This window comes from Odontesthes bonariensis, chromosome 7, assembly GCF_027942865.1.
Source record: "Odontesthes bonariensis isolate fOdoBon6 chromosome 7, fOdoBon6.hap1, whole genome shotgun sequence".
Classification (NCBI taxonomy): domain Eukaryota; kingdom Metazoa; phylum Chordata; class Actinopteri; order Atheriniformes; family Atherinopsidae; genus Odontesthes; species Odontesthes bonariensis.
The window spans coordinates 14,653,435-14,671,703 of record NC_134512.1 but is presented as its reverse complement, the minus strand read 5'-3'; the positions used below and the strand labels follow the sequence as shown (position 1 = coordinate 14,671,703).

Genomic DNA, 18,269 nt, shown 5'->3' with positions numbered 1-18,269 from the left:
GACCGATACACCTTTTTAACTGTGATGTACTTTAATGTCCACAAAAATAAAATTCAAGTTCTGAAAAAGTCCAAATTGCTAAAATTAAACCTGATTTTTACTGAATCCCACTAGACCGAAAGAATGAATCATCGGCAAAAACATGCTGATGATAGGAAAGTGAAGAATGAAATGAACCTATGCTGACATACACAGTAAGCTTAAAGCAGTGGAGGCCACAGATCATCATTTGTGGACCAACCAGCACCATGTTAAAGAAACATGATGAACACTTATCAGCTTTCTTTTCCTGCAACCTGTGCTGATTGTGTCTTTCTTAAATCCACGTGAACAGTTTATGAAATGTTTTGTGTCAGCTTTGCAACGTGAAAAGAGACAAACTACTGGAATGTAATCATGGGTCTTCCAGCAGACAGCAGTGTTAGCGTAGTTAGTCTCTTGGTTTTGTTGCCATACTGTATGTGTTTGCTATTGCTGAAAGATTGCACTCTGTCACTGTTTTGCTTCCTGTCCTTCTCTGAACCGGTTTTCGCTCATTATCTGACTCATTTCTTCATCAGCCTTTCATATGTAGAGCTCTGGGGTTGAACGCATGGTGAGCTCAATGTTAATACATTTAGTGAAACTCTCATTCATCATGTGTTTGGCTTCTTTGCATTTTCTTGGTATTTGATGTATGAACATCCTCTTGGTTTCCTAAAATAATTAATTCAAGAACCAGGGAAATATATATACTCACTGACTGCTTATTACTGCTACAGAAGAGAGGCACAATTTTGTACAGTAAGTTCTTATCTTGTTGTTTCAGAGAATATCTATTTGATTTGCACGTGAGCGGACCAGACATGCAATAAACTACATTTCTGTACAGTGTGGGGATTGTTTAGAGACTTAAAATACATAAACAGCTTCAAGACTCTAGATTACTGAGTGACAGTGTTCTGCAGTTAATCAAGATGTAGATAAAATTGGCAAATTGTTCAGTTATAAGAAAAACAACACCAAAGTTTAGTAGATTTGCTGTCTTTTCTGATGGGCTGCACTTGCTGAGTGCTGAGACAAATGTCGTATCATGATAACAGTGGCTAACATGCTGATAACCAGCAGGTCTGATGTTACAATGCTGAATTATCTGAGCAGTCGTATGTTTCCAGGCCTCTAGATTAATTATCCCAGAAAACAAAACAAGACAAAAACAAACTGGTCTAAGAGGACCAGAACGCATAAATACTGAATATGGAAGCATTGAGAACATAGCACCCGAGGAACTTATATATACGCTCTCCAACATTAGCTTTTAAGTTATGAGCCAAACTACTGGAGGGAAATTTTGATCTGATGAGGGCGCCAGATTAAAAAGATCAGGAATTGCGAGTTATTACAATTGATTCCAGAGTGTAAATACAAATGGTTAATCCCAGTTAACTGCAATCCATCCAATAGCTGTCAAAACACTGTGTTCCTTGAGTTAAGGCCCTTACACATCTAACTAAAGTCAAGAGCCAGCAGCAACAAGAGCAACAAGTCCAGCCACAACTGAACAAAACAAACAAATAAAAAAAATGTACATGAACACGCTACTACCGTAACTACCAAAGTGCTGACCACGGTGCATAATATGTGCAAGCGCAAGAAGATGTAGCTCGCCAGTGCAGAAAAGGGTGACGTTATGTACATTATGCCATAAGGGAAACTGAAAGACTGCATAGGTGAAAACCAAAAAGCTAGGCAGCTGTATGTGCTTTGTGTCCTTCTGCAGTTTCATACAGAGCTGGTCTCTCTTGAGTACTGATATCAGTTGGTCTTCATTTTCTTCACTCTAGATGGTCAGATTGTTCTGAAAGTGGAGTTTGTTTTGGATAAGTGAATACGACGAAGGAGAAAAGATGTTAGTGACATGTTAAGTTAGCCGTTTGCCTCTGCTGCCTCCAGTCTCCTCTACACATTTGCTGTGCTGAACAATCAGAGTGAGCTCTCTCACCAACAGACGAAATGTCGATTCAACAAGTTGGAAAAAGGACTCTGACGGTAACAACAGGGTGTGCAGACAAAAAACACAAAAGAGACGGATGATCACCCATGCTCCAGATGTGCCTGATGTATGAGGCCCCTGAAAGTGCGGGGATCAGTGACAGCAGGCTTCATACTCTGGGTAAAGTTTGAGAGAAATTTATCCAACAGTTACAGATACTGTATTTCTGTCCTCCGTATTTAGAGACACACTGCTGGCATGGATACCAAGACACAGAACAGGACCCTGTTAAAACATTAGTGTTCATTAATATGCTTAATAAGAATTATGTATGCTTTAGGGCTTCTACTTTCTTGAAAACCCATGACATTTGGACTTGTACCTTGGTCAGTCTAATCATATGATTTTTTGTGACCTAACATTGTAAAGCTTTATTTATTACTCTAATACCAAAATCAACAGAAATAATAAGATTAGTCTTGAACTAGCCGTAACAGCTTGATACCTACAAAAAGCTTTTTGTTCTGGTGCTTCAGAGCCAACACTGAAGATAATTTTGCCACATCAGGTAATTATATTTAAACTAAAGGGAACAAAGGCGAGTGTGAGATGCCTGCGGCTGAGTTTTGGCTGAGCTTGGGTCAAAACTTGATACCTTTTATAAATCTCGACTTGACAAACTGTGGATGTTAAGTTACGAAGCTTTTTTCTTTTCATATAACGACATGTCCATGGTGGCCTGGAGAACGTTTGACATTTTGCCAGGAAAAAGGAAGTGATGAGTAATTCCTAAAAGCAACATCACTGATGATTCTGGCCTGAAGATGACTTTTGGTCTGCAGTAGAACGCCCAACTGTTGTGCTCTCATAGGTGCAAGGACCCATTATCTCTTGCAGCGTTAATTTGATTTTACTTCTCAGCTAATTTTCCTTCAAATGATTACTCATTAAACTATTATTGATAAGCTGTCCTTCTTGCTTGTTTATGTCAGTGTTGTCGCATGAGACATTTTCAAATATTTCAAAGACGGTTCTGCTTCCCATCCCACTGTAAACATCCTTTGTGTTATCTATTTTTGTCCGCCTGCTTTATAATTACTGGACAGGATATTCCCCGCCAACGTTACACGCTTGTACAAGCTAAACTCTTTTGAAAAACACTTGAATAAGCTTTGTGTGATTTGGCTATGAAAAGGCTAATGATTATTCCCTTTCACATGGTGATAAGAGATTTCAAGGTTATGGACTTTGTTTCTGGTTGTCCTCGTAGTTCTCTGAAGGTCTGCCGAGCATGTGTTCCATTGTGTTACATTCCAGAGTGTGTGTCTGTTTATTTCATGAGTGTGTCTCTCGCAACAAGACAGTCCGTCTGGAGTCAGTAACAAAACGCCGAAGTGAGAGGAAACACAAACCAGCGCCTGATATCTGCTCTACATTAGTGCTGTGACTACACGTACATCTACATGCTCCCAAACTCAGACCAGATAGTCCACAAACAGCAACAAATGGCAAAGGTTCTGTTTATTTCAGAGACTGTCTGTTGACTCAGATGGGCCTCTTTGGATGGAGCAACTATCCATCAATCATTAAACTATTCTTTCATGGGCCAATTTAAGGAATAAAAAGACAAAAAGAATTACATTTCCTGTGTCTGTGTTAATTTCGGAATACACAAAGACAATAAGGCCTGTACGCAATGGCCTGAAATTGCTGTAATAAACAAATCTGGTGTTGAGCAGTAGTGCACACTGCAGTGACGTGATAAAATGGTCACCAGCAGTTCAAGGACGCATGATTGCCACACAGTCTGCTTTCAGAGTTTTTCCTAGACAACTTAAGCTTCCCCTTGAAAATGTAATAAAAGGGCATTGAAAAGAATACGTCCAATGAACCCCAGAAAACTCACAAATTGCATTAAAAATGCTCTGTTTTTTTTAAAAATTCGAAGTTGAATGATGATGAATCACGGCTGCTGAGTGTGTCAACGCTAATGACTGGATGCATGATCTGTTAGTGTGGCGTTTGCGTGTGTGAGAGGGAACTCTTGAAGCAGCCTGTTGTCATGATGAGATAAAATGGTGTGTGTGCGCGCGCGCGTGTGTGTGTGTGTGTGGTGGTGGGGGGGTATGGAGGGGTGGGTTGACATGGACAGGAATGGACAGTTTAATTAATAACCACCACCCATTTCTCCCTGACCTCAACTGGTCACACATGCTCTCACTGGAGTCCAGACACAAGCAGCTTAAAGTTCATTGGCTAATATTGATGGAGCTGTAAATCACAGCCTGGATAACAGAAAAAAGACAGAAGGAGACAAAAGTCGGATTGACAGAATTCATCATCGACTGACCAGGAGAGGGTAAGAGCTGGGATATCAGATGAGTTATTATGAGCCTGCGGTGCCACCGGTTTGGAGACTAATGTGCGCTTGTTGTGTGGGCTGGAGGTTTATGAATCTTTGTGGGCTACTTTCTGAACTCAAGGGAAATTAGACCGAGTTAATTAGAAATGCGGCGGTACAGTCAATAACAGTAAGTGTCTCACATGTGGACATTTAGTGGCCTTGACAGGAGGTTAGCTTTTCTGTACGTGTCCTCGCGTATGGTTGAGGCTTTACTGTACATTTGTTAATACGCTGTAAATGCTTATTAACTCTGGGGGCTCGTGAGGAGTGACAATACAAATATTATTGTACATTCAGTCAACTGTGACCAGATGACAAGGACATATTACAAATGCCTCTTTTCCATGACCTCCAGGCCTAGTAGTGACCCGACCTTCATCCTCCCCCTGCCTGCAGACAGCCACTGAACATCTCATTCCTGTGTGGGAAGGAGACCTGTCAGGTGTGTTGATGTTTAATTACGCTGTAGTCCAGGATCTTCATCGAGGTTTTCAAATCACACTTTTCTTTTCTTTTTTTTAACAGAGAACAAAAAAAAAAAGGCTTACTACAGGTTTGCAGCCCTTTCCTGTTTGTGTTTTCTGAGCTGGTGACAGAAAACTCACCTGAATGAATGAGTGGGTGGGACCTGACATCAATGTGGTGGGGCCGCTACAAATCCCACCCAGCGATGAATTCTCAATCTCAGAGAGCGCCCACTTCTTTGGTAAGCGCACTTGGCACGAGCCAGTTTATGGAAAATATAACAAGATGAGTCTACAACCACTGGGGGAGTGTAATAGCTCAATTGTAACATCAACATGCTAACATGCAGCCACAGACACAAAAATAACATGCAGATGTTTTGTAGTTTGGTGGATATTTGTTGGAATGCTAACACTTTCTCATTAGTGTGGAACAAATCTGAAGCTGAGGGGAATGTACTTTTGCTGTTGTTTGGGTCATGAACTCGAGTGCTTACAAATTACAAATTTTAATCTAATGTGAGATTTTAAAGGCGGTGATGAAACTGACCTGATCAATCCAGAAAAACGTAGCCATTTTTTGTTTCTGGAAACAATGGAGGGGTACAATCTCAAGACTTTGGCAACACGTGCGAAAATGGGAATTATGAACATGCAAACTACCTTGGAGGCTTGAGAGGTGGTGGTAGATTAAGCCAATGGTCTTTAATTGACCCAACGGTGAAACAATTGTTTTGTTTTGATGTAGATAACGTGACTCCAGTCTCTTGTTAGCAAACTTTTAGGATCATTTTTAGTTTAGTTTTTAGTTCAGTGAGTGTAGTTGGGTTTAGGGACCAGGATGATTTGATAAAGGTGAGGAAAATATAATGGTCTGGCATGAATAAGGCTTTTCTAATCTTGCATGTTCCTTAAAAACTGTCACGACACAGTGGCAGAGACATAGGGCTCCTATGGGTGACAAACATTGACGTTTCATCTAACCAATGGTGTCACTGTTTTATTCTGGTGACTGTGCTGACAAGACAATCATTTTTTCCATCAATTTTCAAAAGGTAAAATATAAGGTAACTCACAAAAAGTTTCAAATGATCATATATTGGGGAAAATTTCTCTGTGAGCTAGAGCTTAACAGTGTCATTATAGTACATATGTATCAACACTGCAACCAAAGTCCAAGAGCACCACAAACTCTACCCTCTGAAATGATCATGCAGCTGAATGAAGACCTCTATGAAACAGTTTCAACAAGAACGGAACATTACGACCTTTAAACCTCTTTTATTGTTGGATGAAACTGTTTTAGTTTTAATTGCACGTACCAAATAAATATGCAACAGCAGACGCTCCAAGCATACAAAAAGCATCGTTGCAAAGCAGGATATTTACTGTTCCTATTGAAGGCTCAGTGCAGCTCAATGAGTACATCATGTTGCCACACGTTTCACTCAGAGAGCAAGAAGGGAAGTGAAACACCAAGCTGGAAATACCAATTAAATCATGACAGGGACCAGATTGAGTTGCTCCAAAGGGTTCTACAACTGCAAACTGGATTTTACCAAAAGAATAAGAAGTTTGAAAAAGGAGATTAAGTTAGAATATTCACACTCTCAAGCTCAAAGTATTTGGAACAAGAAAAGAGTTAGCAGACGGGTAACTTTCATTCATCACCTGCAGAGTTCCTGCATGAGCCAGTTCACATCATCACTTGCCAACGCACAGTAGCTGCCTGTTTGTACCCAAACCTGGGAATGACTTTGTACATCAGCCAGCTACTTGTAATGATGTCAAGTAAAGTGGTTAATGAGTAGCCGTGGCAACCTTTGCTCTCCTTGGGATGTCTCAAGCGAGTGGAAAGTAGCTGCTGTTCGCGAATATTTAGCGGAAAGCTCTCCAATTAAAAGAAATAAATGGGAGAGAATTTCTTTTTTCTTTGTTAAGACACAAAGGAAGGACTGAACTTCAGAATACAGGCAGACTGTTGGGATAAGGGAGTAAAGTCTCAGAGTCATTTGTCTGGTCACATGGAGGTGGCCATGGTTCAGAAGCAGTCCTCAAGAGGTTAGTGTTTCATTCTTTCTTTTACAGATTTTCTGTTGGTGTTTCTGCTTTAAGGAAAGGTTTGGATACCTGACAAGATTTTAGCAAAGCTAAGGGATCCTTTTTATATGTCTTTAAAGTGGTGGTCATCCCTCCTCCGATGTTTTTAAAGGAAAAATGTATGTGCCAAACACCTGCTCTGGAAGTGAGCGATGATAAAACACGGCTGTGAACCTGTATACATCCTTATGTTCAACTTAGTGTCGGTTTCAAATGTGTATGTTTGTTCGGCGTACTGTTACATGTCCTTCTAAAAGACAGTGTGCTCTGTGCAAGCAAATTGTTAATCATTTATGGGATAATAGTATATGTTGTGCGGACTGCTGAGATTCTCCAGGGTTTCAAGTCAGGAGCTGTCATACACTACACAGATATACTGCTGGAATTGACCATTTAATTAAACGGTCCATACTAAAAAAAAAAAAAAAGGCGCACACTAGGAAAATGACTTTATGTCAAATTGACAATAAAAACACATAATTTATCACACGCTGTAGAACCTCTCAGATCCATGGAGTGTTTTACCATCTTCCTAAGGATTTGGAACATGCTCCAACCCACAGCTGTGTCAAGTTGGGTGTTGGGAAGGTAGGACACGGATGCGAACTTCAAAAGCAAACTGGGTTTATTTACCAGAAAAACAAAGTACAAACAAAAGGCGCTGGTTGAGCTACAGCTAATAGGAGATTGCTTGTGAACCAGTTCATCATATCAGTTTTTTCAAGTTGATCAATAACATGGACCAGATAATAGATAATAATAGATAAAATACAACGGGAGATTGGAGGACTTTAGCACAAAGCCATTGCACCACACACCACGTTATCTCCAGTAGGGACTGTGCAAACCACATGTCAGAATTTTCATAAATGGGATAATTATGTCTTCATCAATCATTTTGACAAAACACTGAACCACATTTCCAAAAATATTCTTTATAATGCAACCCAAACCTAAAACTGTTCTTTAATTGGTCGTTTGGATCTCAAACAAATTCAATTACAAAGGAAATACCTTTAAATGTCTTTACTGACAGACGTCATTGTACATAGGAAATTTAAGCATGAAGATTATTGCCAGCAGAAAGGTGAGAAAGAGGCAAATATGGGAGAAAAAGGTTTTAGAATTTACAAGGAACAGCGTTCTGAACGAATCAACAATCGGGTGAGTATTTGGGGACCAGTGAAGGTTTCATGATTAGGGTATACAGGCCCCATCCACCACAGGCTTAGTCGTCCCAAGTAAGGATTGGTCACAGTTCAACATGTCATGCAGCACTGTATGAGGAATAAGTAGACAGAGTTATACAGATGATTGGAAGATGTTTATTTGATGACAAACACCATTTTTTTGGGGTATAATATAGATTAATATAAATGTATAAATAAAGACAGCAACAGAGAAAACTCTTTGAAAGCCACTCTGAAGTGTGGTGATAGATGTTTAGTGAAATCCCAGCATAAACGACCTGAAAGCCTTTACAATCTCTGCCAGGAAGCTAAAATCTAGCTGCCATAGTTGGACTTTCCTGCACGGCACCTGAAAATCCTGAAAATAAGTGTTCACGTCAAAATTTGAGGGAGTTTGAAAAACTATTTTCCTTTTTCTTTAATATAAAAGATTGTTATATGATAATGTTTCTCCAATTCAAATGTAGACTTTTCATGTGTAGTTTTAATGACAGATAATGGGTGGGGGAAAAAAATGGGGGGAGTGAAGAGTGTCAACGCTTGTAGGTGGTTGTGGGTTGGGTGGTAGAATAATAACACTGGATTTGGACATCAGTGGTTTCTATCACCCAGCTCTTCACATGTTCACCTGTTCTTGGGCAAGACACTGAGCTCAACATTTCCCCTGATGGGTTTATCAGTGTACAGTATGATAGAGAGAAAGTGCTGCATGTATTCAATGAAAAACTCTGTATAAAAGTGAAACACATCGTAAAGTGCTTTGTAGGGCCTGGCCAAGGTTAAAAGGTACTATATAAGTGTGTTTAATCTTTACAGTTTTGTGTGTTTTATAATCCCTCTCCTCTTTCTTTCTCAGACATTCTGGCGGATCAAGGCAGCCCTCTCCTGCATGATCCTGACACCTCACCCTTTACGGGTTATCCCAGCATGCAGTACCCAACCATGGAGCCAAACATGTCATCTACTCCATACTACTCTGCTCAGAACTATTACTCTCAGTACAGCGGAGACGAATGGTACTTACACACAGGCATATATGAACTGAGGAAAGGACCCATGGAGGGCAGCCACGACACTGAGATGAAGGAGGGGTCATTTGTTGTGCCGGCTGTGTGTAAGAGGGCCCGACACATGTCGCAAGCTGGAAGGATCAAAGGGGAGGAGCTGTGCGTTGTGTGTGGAGACAAGGCTTCTGGATACCACTATAACGCTCTGACCTGTGAGGGATGTAAAGGTGAGTGGACAGAGCAGTGGCATATAGCAGCACAGAAGCGTATTTAATTTGGATTTTAATGATAGATGAGGCCGGGGCTGCAGAAGTTTTATAAATGATTCATCTGTCAGTGATGCTTCATCGCCAACCTCCAAACGTTCAAAGTGACGAGTCCAAGATACTTCACTATTTAATTAAAAGTTTAAAAAAATCCAAAGAAATACCCTGCAGGAAAGCTGCATCCTTTCAGTTACTGTGTTAATAATCAGCTCCTTCACTAAAATGCACTAAAATCGTTGTTCTGCTTGTATTAGTATTGCTTTTACAAAGTATTTATCTAAGCCTAACGGAGTTTGTACAGTGTAAAGTGCATTTCCATACAGTTATGCTATATAGCTGTATACTGAGCAGCTGAATGACATTTGCCTTACATACCCAAAATCTGTTGTCTTTAGCTCTGAGCTTTAGGGGTCAGTAATGACAAGGATGTTTATTTCTACAGCCCAAACAGCTGGTGAAGAGTAATATTTGAGCATGTGGCAATTAAAAGCTACTGAGCTCTACAACTCCAGAAAGCCTTGCTCAGATAGTTGTTGCATATTAATTCTGACTGAGGAGCAGAAATATCCCCACAAGGCATGTACTTTTCTAATATCCTCTGATGCTGCACCCTATTTCTTATCTGGGTGCTGTTGAAGATTTTGTAACAGTTGTTTACAACTACTTAAGAACACTATGTACAAAATACTATTGATTTGATCTTTAATCAGCTGCCGAGAACAGGCATTAAACCACGAAGCATAGGACATACGACCAGGTCTGACTATAACTGAGTGGGGCTGATTGTAAGAGAACAAAAACAACAAAAGGACTCGATTTTACATTACGAGGGAGAACTTTATAACCCCTATTCCATTTATAAATAATTAACTGAGTGAACGCAAAGATATGGCCTTCAGGGACCCCTCCCTGTGTTTTTATGACACTGTGAATTTAGTGAGATTCCTGTAAAAAGACAAGGTGAATGGCTGTAACTGTAATTCCACACTGCCTGGTTGAACAATGCCAGAAGTGTGGCAGGTGACATGCGCTGCCATTTGACTGAGAACGGGCTCAGATCTACCTGGCACTGCTGACAGATTGGGTTCCCTCTCAGCTTTCTGCTGCACAATGCACGAGCAACCTGAGCTCAGTCACGCTAATGCAGGTCATTGTGCTTAGTGATGTCAGAATGTCTGGTAAAAGTTCCAAACTTATTCTGCGTGCGTGTGCATGTTTGTGTAAGTTGCTCTGTTTGCGGGGTCTGACTACAATGTCTGAACCAAACTGCTTAAGTGTGTAAATGAGGGTAGAGGTTAGCATTAGGTAAGGGGTAGATCAAGGTTAGAGCGAGGAGTAAAGGGCTGAATTATGTCAACATGAGTCCCGACATGAGTCTATTTTCACCTGTTGCTGTGTGGATCAGAGCCAGATGTACCTGCAACATTGTCCGAGCAGTGTGTGACCCATGAAGCTGAGTTTATATATACTGTATATGATTATAGTGAAAATATAAGCCATTAAAACCATTATACTTAATGGTTTAAAATCAACTCTGACTGAATTCACCCCAGTCATTTGATCACTGGGTTGTGTAGATGGCATAGATGGGGTCTGGAGCAGCGTTCTTCTTTGATCAATCACTTTAGAGGCTCCAAAGAAGGGAGCACAGGGCTGTCTTTTTTTTTCATCAGTTTGTTCAAGTTCTTTGAGTCACTCTCTCTGAATCTGCTGCCCCAAGAGATGGCTGCAAAGCAGATTACCCTCTTCACCCCAGAGTTAAGACGTACAACATAGCAGCAAAAGATGGAACAAGCAAGAACAGTTATTCATATCCTTTATTTGCTTCTACCATTGTTATTTAAAGATTGAAAAAAATAAGAACGTTTGCCGAGCTTTGCTACTGCATGCATGGGCATCTTTTTATCGTTGTAACTGGCAGATGATAAAAATCATCAAAAAACATGAAATCATTGTCTACACAGTAGCTGGCAATATAACAGCCAGTATTAGTTTTCTGCAGAATACTGTATGTCAGTCAAAACAACAACAGGATATCATAGTGCAGAAACTTGCACAATCCTGGAAAAGCTTCTCTTTCAGGTATAAAATTTAAAATGACTTCACTTCATATAGATTTTCTTAAAGGCTACTGTATATATAAAGTTTTAGGTGTTGATAAATAAAGTACAATACAGTAGGTCTCTGGTTGATGCATACTTCTGAATAGTTTTAACAGTATATATTCCTTTATTGTTTGATGATCAATTAGGAGACACCTGTAAATGAGGGGAGTTACACTTGGGATTCATATACAATAAACGCACACGTCACTGATACACTGATATCCCTTACTATTACTATTATTATCCCTTATTATATTGATACCGTGGAAGTTCCACAGGTGCAAGAGCAAATTTAGTTTCTACACTTTGTCCTCTAATGTGTAAAATAGTACAAAATAACTTGGCTTTTCAGCGTTGTTTTCTGTATTCTGTTTGTATTCATGTCATATTTTTCCTGTGTTCAGGTTTCTTCAGACGAAGCATTACAAAGAACGCTGTGTACAAGTGCAAGAGTGGTGGAAACTGCGAGATGGACATGTATATGCGCAGGAAATGCCAGGAGTGCCGGCTGAGAAAATGCAAGGAGATGGGCATGCTGGCAGAGTGTGAGTGCCGCTGCTTGTCGAGAGACATCCTGTCTCATATGGTGATGAGACAGCCAGTAATCAACTCAGTAGGGAATGAGAAGACTATACACATATCTTAAACTTATTTGCACCATCAACGTGCAAACGTTGTACTGTCTGTTAAGTGGAATCATGAGCAGCTGTCAGGGGTGAGCCCCCATTCTCGCTTCTCTGACACGGTCTATTGAGTTATTCTGGGAGATCGCATGTCACTTATGCCACACAATACAAAAGGCTCGGCTTTTGTTACTGTTCCCAGAACAGAAGTAGTCAAACAGAAAGTTCGGTTTAGAAAAAATGAATGCCCACATACTATTTCTGAAGTCATGGGGTCTATTAAAAGCTGTCAGTAGAAAGGACAAACTGGACTCCTGTTGCTCATAAATAGTCCAGGGAGCCGTGATGAATATTGCATGGTGGAAGTGGAAGGCTGCGACGATACTATCTGCTACTGCAACAAGAGTCCAACAGGTTAGACTGTTTTAAATCATAATGTGAAAAACAGATCATTTAACAGATGTTGGTTTCTTTATTCTTATTCTTAGTGTATTAATATTCAAGCCTAAAATCTATCACTGCTTTTCTTCAAGTTGTTTGAAATCAGCTAGAATTTTAAAGGAATGTCATTAAAAATGTGTGGTTTGCTCTTGGGAATGAATTGAAAAAAATAATAATCAAAAATCAATCAAGTCCAATTAAGATTTCAATGAACATTCTGAACTCTGAGATGTTCTGCTGGATGAACAACCTGTGAGGTATTTAACACACAAAGTGAAGCCTTCATCGATGCCAACAGGCCTGCTGACAGAGATCCAGTGTAAATCAAAAAGACTGCGCAAGAACACCAAGGCCTCCCCAGGTCGGTCGACAGGAGACGAGACGGAGGGGGTTGACCTCGCTGACAACAAACAGGTCACTTCAACCACCAAACTGTCAAAGGTAAACAAACTGCATCAAACCATGAGACAAACCGTATCACCCCTTAATGATGCACTGTTTTTGGTTTTATTTCTAAATCCAGGAAAAGGTTGAAATCACTCAAGAGCAGCAGTCACTCATGAGACTCATCGTAGAGGCTTACAACACACATCAGCTTCCTCATGATGTTGCTAAAAAACTGGTATTTTGCCTTTTTTTCCCCCAACCATACGCTAAATTATTGACAATGAATGATCAAACAAGTGTTGCTATCTTGGAGCTGACATCATTCTGTTGTTTGGAACAAAGTTTGCGTCATTAAACGCTGAGGCTGCTTTGCTCTTGCCACAGTGTTCCTGTTTTTGCTGTCTTTTCTCAGAAGAAAACATCTGTTTTAGTGTTTCTAACTGATTTTTTTTCTCCCCAGCTACAAGAACAGTACAGCAAAGAGGAAAATTTTCTCCTCTTGACGGAAATCGCAACAAGCCAAGTTCAAGTGTTGGTGGAGTTTACAAAAAATATTCCAGGTATTGCTGAGCTGTAGCATGTACGGTAGAGTTGTATCTACATTCACCGGAAGTGGAAATATATATTTATATATAATATTCATGGTTCCTCACTTTTTATTGTTGTAATGAGCGGTTTTATCCTTCGGCAGGCTTTCTGTCTCTGGATCATGAAGATCAGATCGCTCTGCTGAAAGGTTCGGCTGTGGAGGCGATGTTTCTGCGTTCTGCTCAGATTTTCAGCAGGAAGATGCCCTATGGACACACAGATCTTTTAGAAGAAAGGATACGCAAAAGTGGTGAGTCCACTCAGAAATACTTTGTAATGATGATATTGTGGTCTTTAAAAAAAAAAAAAAAACACTACTCCTCTGAAGCTTCACTGAAAATATAGTGCAAGCAACTTTTAAAGAACATAGTTTGTCCTTCAGCAGCTTCAGCCAAGCCTGATCACAGCCTCCTTAAATATTTGATCTGTGTGATGCAGCGGAGATGTGTGCTGACCCACTGATCTCGGCTTGGGTGTAGGTTACACATGCACACACACCTTTGCTGGGTACAGTTTCACTCTTTTTGGGTCAAGGTGTGTGAGCATCTTTGCCTGTGAAGGAGAGCAAACCAGCCTATTTTGTACTATCATCATAAAGTCACCAAAACCCACACATAGTGTTCTGCTTCCTCTCTATTTGCACACACAGAATTTCACATATTGATCTGTTTACTCACTTGCTTGGTTAGAAATCATTTATATGTATGTGAGGTGTCAGTACGTCAAGCGAGTTCGACAGTTAGACAGACAGCAGTGGTGATGGCAGGAATGTGTTTGTCACCGGGTCCCTCAGTGCTGCTTTGGCGTGAATGGTGGGGATAAGAGATATTCACACTAAAGGCCAGTCTGGGAGAATAAGGCAGCAAAGCTGTCTGAAGAGACCATTGTTTCTTATCAAAACATCAAGAGTGCTATTGAGCTCTTCGTTCCCTCTGAGCCCTGATGGCATTTCTCATAGCTCGGTGATGTGCCCGAGCAGACAGACTCCCTCAGCCGGTGTGAGGAGCGTTTGAAGTAGTATGTGCAACAGCCCACTGAGTAAAAACCTAAATTATATAGAGAGATGTTTAAAATATTCATTCTTATTCATTATTGAATCATCCCTGCTTTTCATTTATGTCTTTGTGTGCCGAAGGGTGCTGCAGAAATCAGCAGAAATAATTGCAGATATGTTATGAGAGCTGAGATAAGCTTTAACACAAAAAATAAATTCCTCTACATTTGTTTAGCAATGTTTACATTTAAAATGACTTGTTTTTCTGCATCCCATCTCCCCATCTGTCCAAATTACATTCATTAAGATATCAAAGAGACAAATACAGTATAGACACACATGAAAAGCAGTCCAATACAGCATTTTGCAGAACATTTCTATACAAGTAAGATCATTTTGTGCCTTTATTCCCCTCTTTGCCTTCAATGAGCACTCTTTTTTTTATCTTGTTCATCTCACATGTCTGAGGTCAAATCCTCATCTTTCCTCAGTGACACACACCTAAAAAAAAAAAGAGCCCAGGCATTAGACCCCCGACCCTCTGATTTATACTTAATTTGATGTTTTTTTCAGTCCTATTTGTTTGTCTGTGAACAAGCTCGTGCAAAAGTCCAAGTCAGTGTCGTAATGTGTATATCAGAGGCGGAGATGAAGATCCAAATGCAGAAAAAGATCCAGAAGAAGGCAGGTGCAAAATCAATAACTTTATTAGATAAACAAAAGAGCTGCAAAGCGAGAATACCTTACACCGTTAAATCCAAAAGCACTGAGCTGATCAGGACTCGGAATATAACCAACATGGCATGAGAAAACCAACACAACAGATATCAAAGACCAAGATCTAGCACTGAACAAAGGAAACCAGTGAGAATTTATATTGAGGGAGTTAATGACAAACAGCACACTCACACCCTCATGTCCTGATATACGTCCACACAAATTACGGTCAGCTCAACTGTCTCGATAAAATCAGGTGTCACTTTGAAAGTTTTGGGCATGAGTAACAGCGGGATGGAAATATCTCCTTCCTCTTTTTCATGAAGGATTGTCAATTTTTTCTAAGTCAACTCTGTTGACAGTGATACAATTAGAACAATTTTATCATGGCTGCTTCTGGGTCATTTCATTTGGAAGCTTCCTAAAAAAAAAAAAAGATTATCCAACTGGACCCTAACACTATAAGGGAGACTACCCAGGGAACAGAAGGAGGAAATAAAACGTGAATACAAATCATAAAACAGAAAACACGACGTGAAACACGAAGCTTACCACCGAAAACATGGAAATCAGACCAACTAACACTAAAACAGAACCAGAGACATGATAAAAGCCCACAGACCGTGACAGTAAGTCCAAGTTTACCGTGTTACTGTGTCAGTGTTGGTAATCTATTTCCTTGCATGTACCGAGGCCATGGAAAGAAAATCACTATTTTCTTTAAATTTTTGGGATTTTGCTTGTCCCATTTTACTGTGAATATTTTCCAAGGTTTACCGTAAAGACTTTTCTTTTTTTTTTCCAGGTATATCAGAAGAATTTATTACGCCCTTGTTCAACTTTTACAAAAGCGTTGGTGAGCTCCAAATGGTTCTGGAGGAACAGGCTCTCCTCACCGCCATAACCATCCTGACCCCAGGTGAGCCTCTGTAAACAGATTCTACTGTTCTGTTATTATTTGCGATGTGTTTCCTAAATCAGTATTCCCAATCCTCAATACCTTAATAGGTTACATAATCCCAATGCACCTCACTCCCCTCCAGATCGGCCTTATGTGAAGGATCAGCAGGCCGTTGAGAGACTGCAGGAGCCCATGGTGGATTTGCTGAGAAAGATGTGCGCCCTGCAGCATCCACAGGACCCGCAGTACTTTGCCCGCCTCCTGGGCCGTCTGACAGAGCTGCGGACACTCAACCACTACCACGCAGAGATGCTCACATCCTGGAGAGTGAACGACCACAAATTCACCCCCCTGCTCTGTGAGATCTGGGACGTGCAGTGACACAAGAAGAGCAGTGAAGAGGGTCGGGATGATAGGATGAACATTTCAGCTCGCAAGACAACATCCCCGGCCCAGCAGGAGTGTGTGTTTATACTGGAGAGTGTGAGGATAATTAAATTCTTGGACAACCTTTTGCCTCTGTTGTGGCTGACTTTTTTTTTCGTGGCTCACACAAGCTTTATTACTAATTATATCAGGGTTTTCATCACTTCTTCACAGGATTGGATTTATTTAGCAACCATTTTTTGGGGGGGGGGGGTTACCAAGTTAAAAGAAATTGATTAGGGAAACAAGTGCGAACACTGGTACTTGGCCAAAGAAGAGTAGGTGCTCACAAAAAGTGTAAGATTTAGATTAGATAAGGTTTGATGATGTGTTTGTTTAAGTTTTACGTGTGAAATGCATTTTCTATCCATCTGCCTCTATAATTGTCTTCAAGGATTGGGTTTACATGGCAACATTTTCCATACTAGAGAGGAGACTGTTATTCACTGAGCAGAAAACAAGTTATATTGTGTTGTACATGTGGAATATTGTAATGTTAAAAAGGTTTCAAAGCTTAAGCTCAATGAAGTAAACAGAAAGACAGTCAAATTAACTGTAAAATAAATGTACAGTAATCATTGTCAACATTGTGCATATTGAATACAACTCATGCTGCCAGAAGAGTTCTGATCAGACAAAAAAACATCTTAAGGTTTCCTGAGGGTGTCCAGGAGTGTCTGCTACAAGGATGTTAGCAGTAGATCCTTTAGGCCCTGTGGGTTGTGATGTGTTGTCTTTACGGAGCAGGACTCTCACATCCCTTCAGCTGGGCGTCTGGAGATTAGGGAAGCTAGGTGAACACCTTTTGAGTGGCGCAATGCATGTTTTCCTGTTCGAACATTGAATTATATTGACTTGAGCAGTGTTACTCACTTTATCTCTCATTGATTTAAATGTTATGTCTGTTCTAAATGTAAAGATATGCTTGATGAAACATGTTTGGTTTATATAACATCACAACCTGCAGCAATAGATCATTGACTTTTCATGCCTTATTTATGCCTGCAGTCAACCTTCTGAGAATGAAAGCACCTCAATTAAAGGACTGTGACTGTGTTTTTGCTCATTTCACCAAATTTTTTTATATTTTTTGGGGCTTTTAATGCCTTTAATGATAGGACAGTTGGAGAGAGACAGGAAGCAGGGGGCAGAGAGAGGGGGAATACATGCAGCAAAGGGCTGCTCGGTGCAGGACTCGAACCGGGGCCAGCTGCAGCGAGGACTGTAGCCTCTGTATATGGGGCAGCTGCTTATCCCTCTACACCACCGACCGCCCCCATTTCACCAAATTTACTTGAAGTTAGTAGATTAAATTGCTGTGGATGATTTTGGATAAAGTTATTCTTTCTTTCTTTCTTTCTTTCTTTCTTTCTTTCTTTCTTTCTTTCTTTCTTTCTTTCTTTCTTTCTTTCTTTCTTTCTTTCTTTCTTTCTTTCTTTCTTTCTTTCTTTCTTTCTTTTATCCGACACTCTCTTATTTGTTTTGTCAGGGAATTTCGCATTCATTGCACTATGAAGAAAAAGTTCAGTGAGTAATATATAGCGCAGACCTTTTTGTGATTGTAAAAAGTTACAAAGTCCAACAGCCACACTAAAGGTAGTTATTCTCTACCACAGAAGAATCCAGTTTTTCCCCCCAAACTAATCCACATCGATATATAAGGGACATTTATCTTTTTCTATAT

At 40.2% G+C, this 18,269-nt stretch overlaps 1 protein-coding gene across 2 annotated transcripts; it reads left to right on the top strand.

Annotated features, from left to right (window-relative positions):
- Positions 1-4,985: 4,985 nt before the first annotated feature.
- On the top strand, positions 4,986-16,540 carry nr1h4 (nuclear receptor subfamily 1, group H, member 4). 2 transcript variants are annotated; one of them, XM_075470942.1, is made up of 9 exons: positions 4,986-5,082; positions 8,987-9,364; positions 11,913-12,053; positions 12,871-13,013; positions 13,096-13,194; positions 13,420-13,519; positions 13,651-13,797; positions 16,064-16,177; positions 16,302-16,540. In XM_075470942.1, the coding sequence occupies exons 1-9, from the start codon at positions 4,986-4,988 to the stop codon at positions 16,538-16,540; spliced, it is 1,458 nt and encodes a 485-aa protein (XP_075327057.1). The 2 variants fall into 2 exon arrangements, with proteins under 2 accessions (XP_075327057.1, XP_075327058.1); XM_075470943.1 differs by lacking the exon at positions 4,986-5,082 and adding an exon at positions 6,877-6,901.
- The last annotated feature ends 1,729 nt before the right edge of the window (positions 16,541-18,269 follow it).

Coding starts and splice junctions, on each gene's coding strand:
- nr1h4 (XM_075470942.1), top strand. CDS start 4,986: ATGAATGAGTGGGTGGGACCTGACATCAATGTGGTGGGGCCGCTACAA. Junction 9,365..11,912: donor GACCTGTGAGGGATGTAAAG/GTGAGTGGACAG, acceptor TCCTGTGTTCAG/GTTTCTTCAGACGAAGCATT. Junction 13,798..16,063: donor AGAAAGGATACGCAAAAGTG/GTGAGTCCACTC, acceptor TTTTTTTTCCAG/GTATATCAGAAGAATTTATT.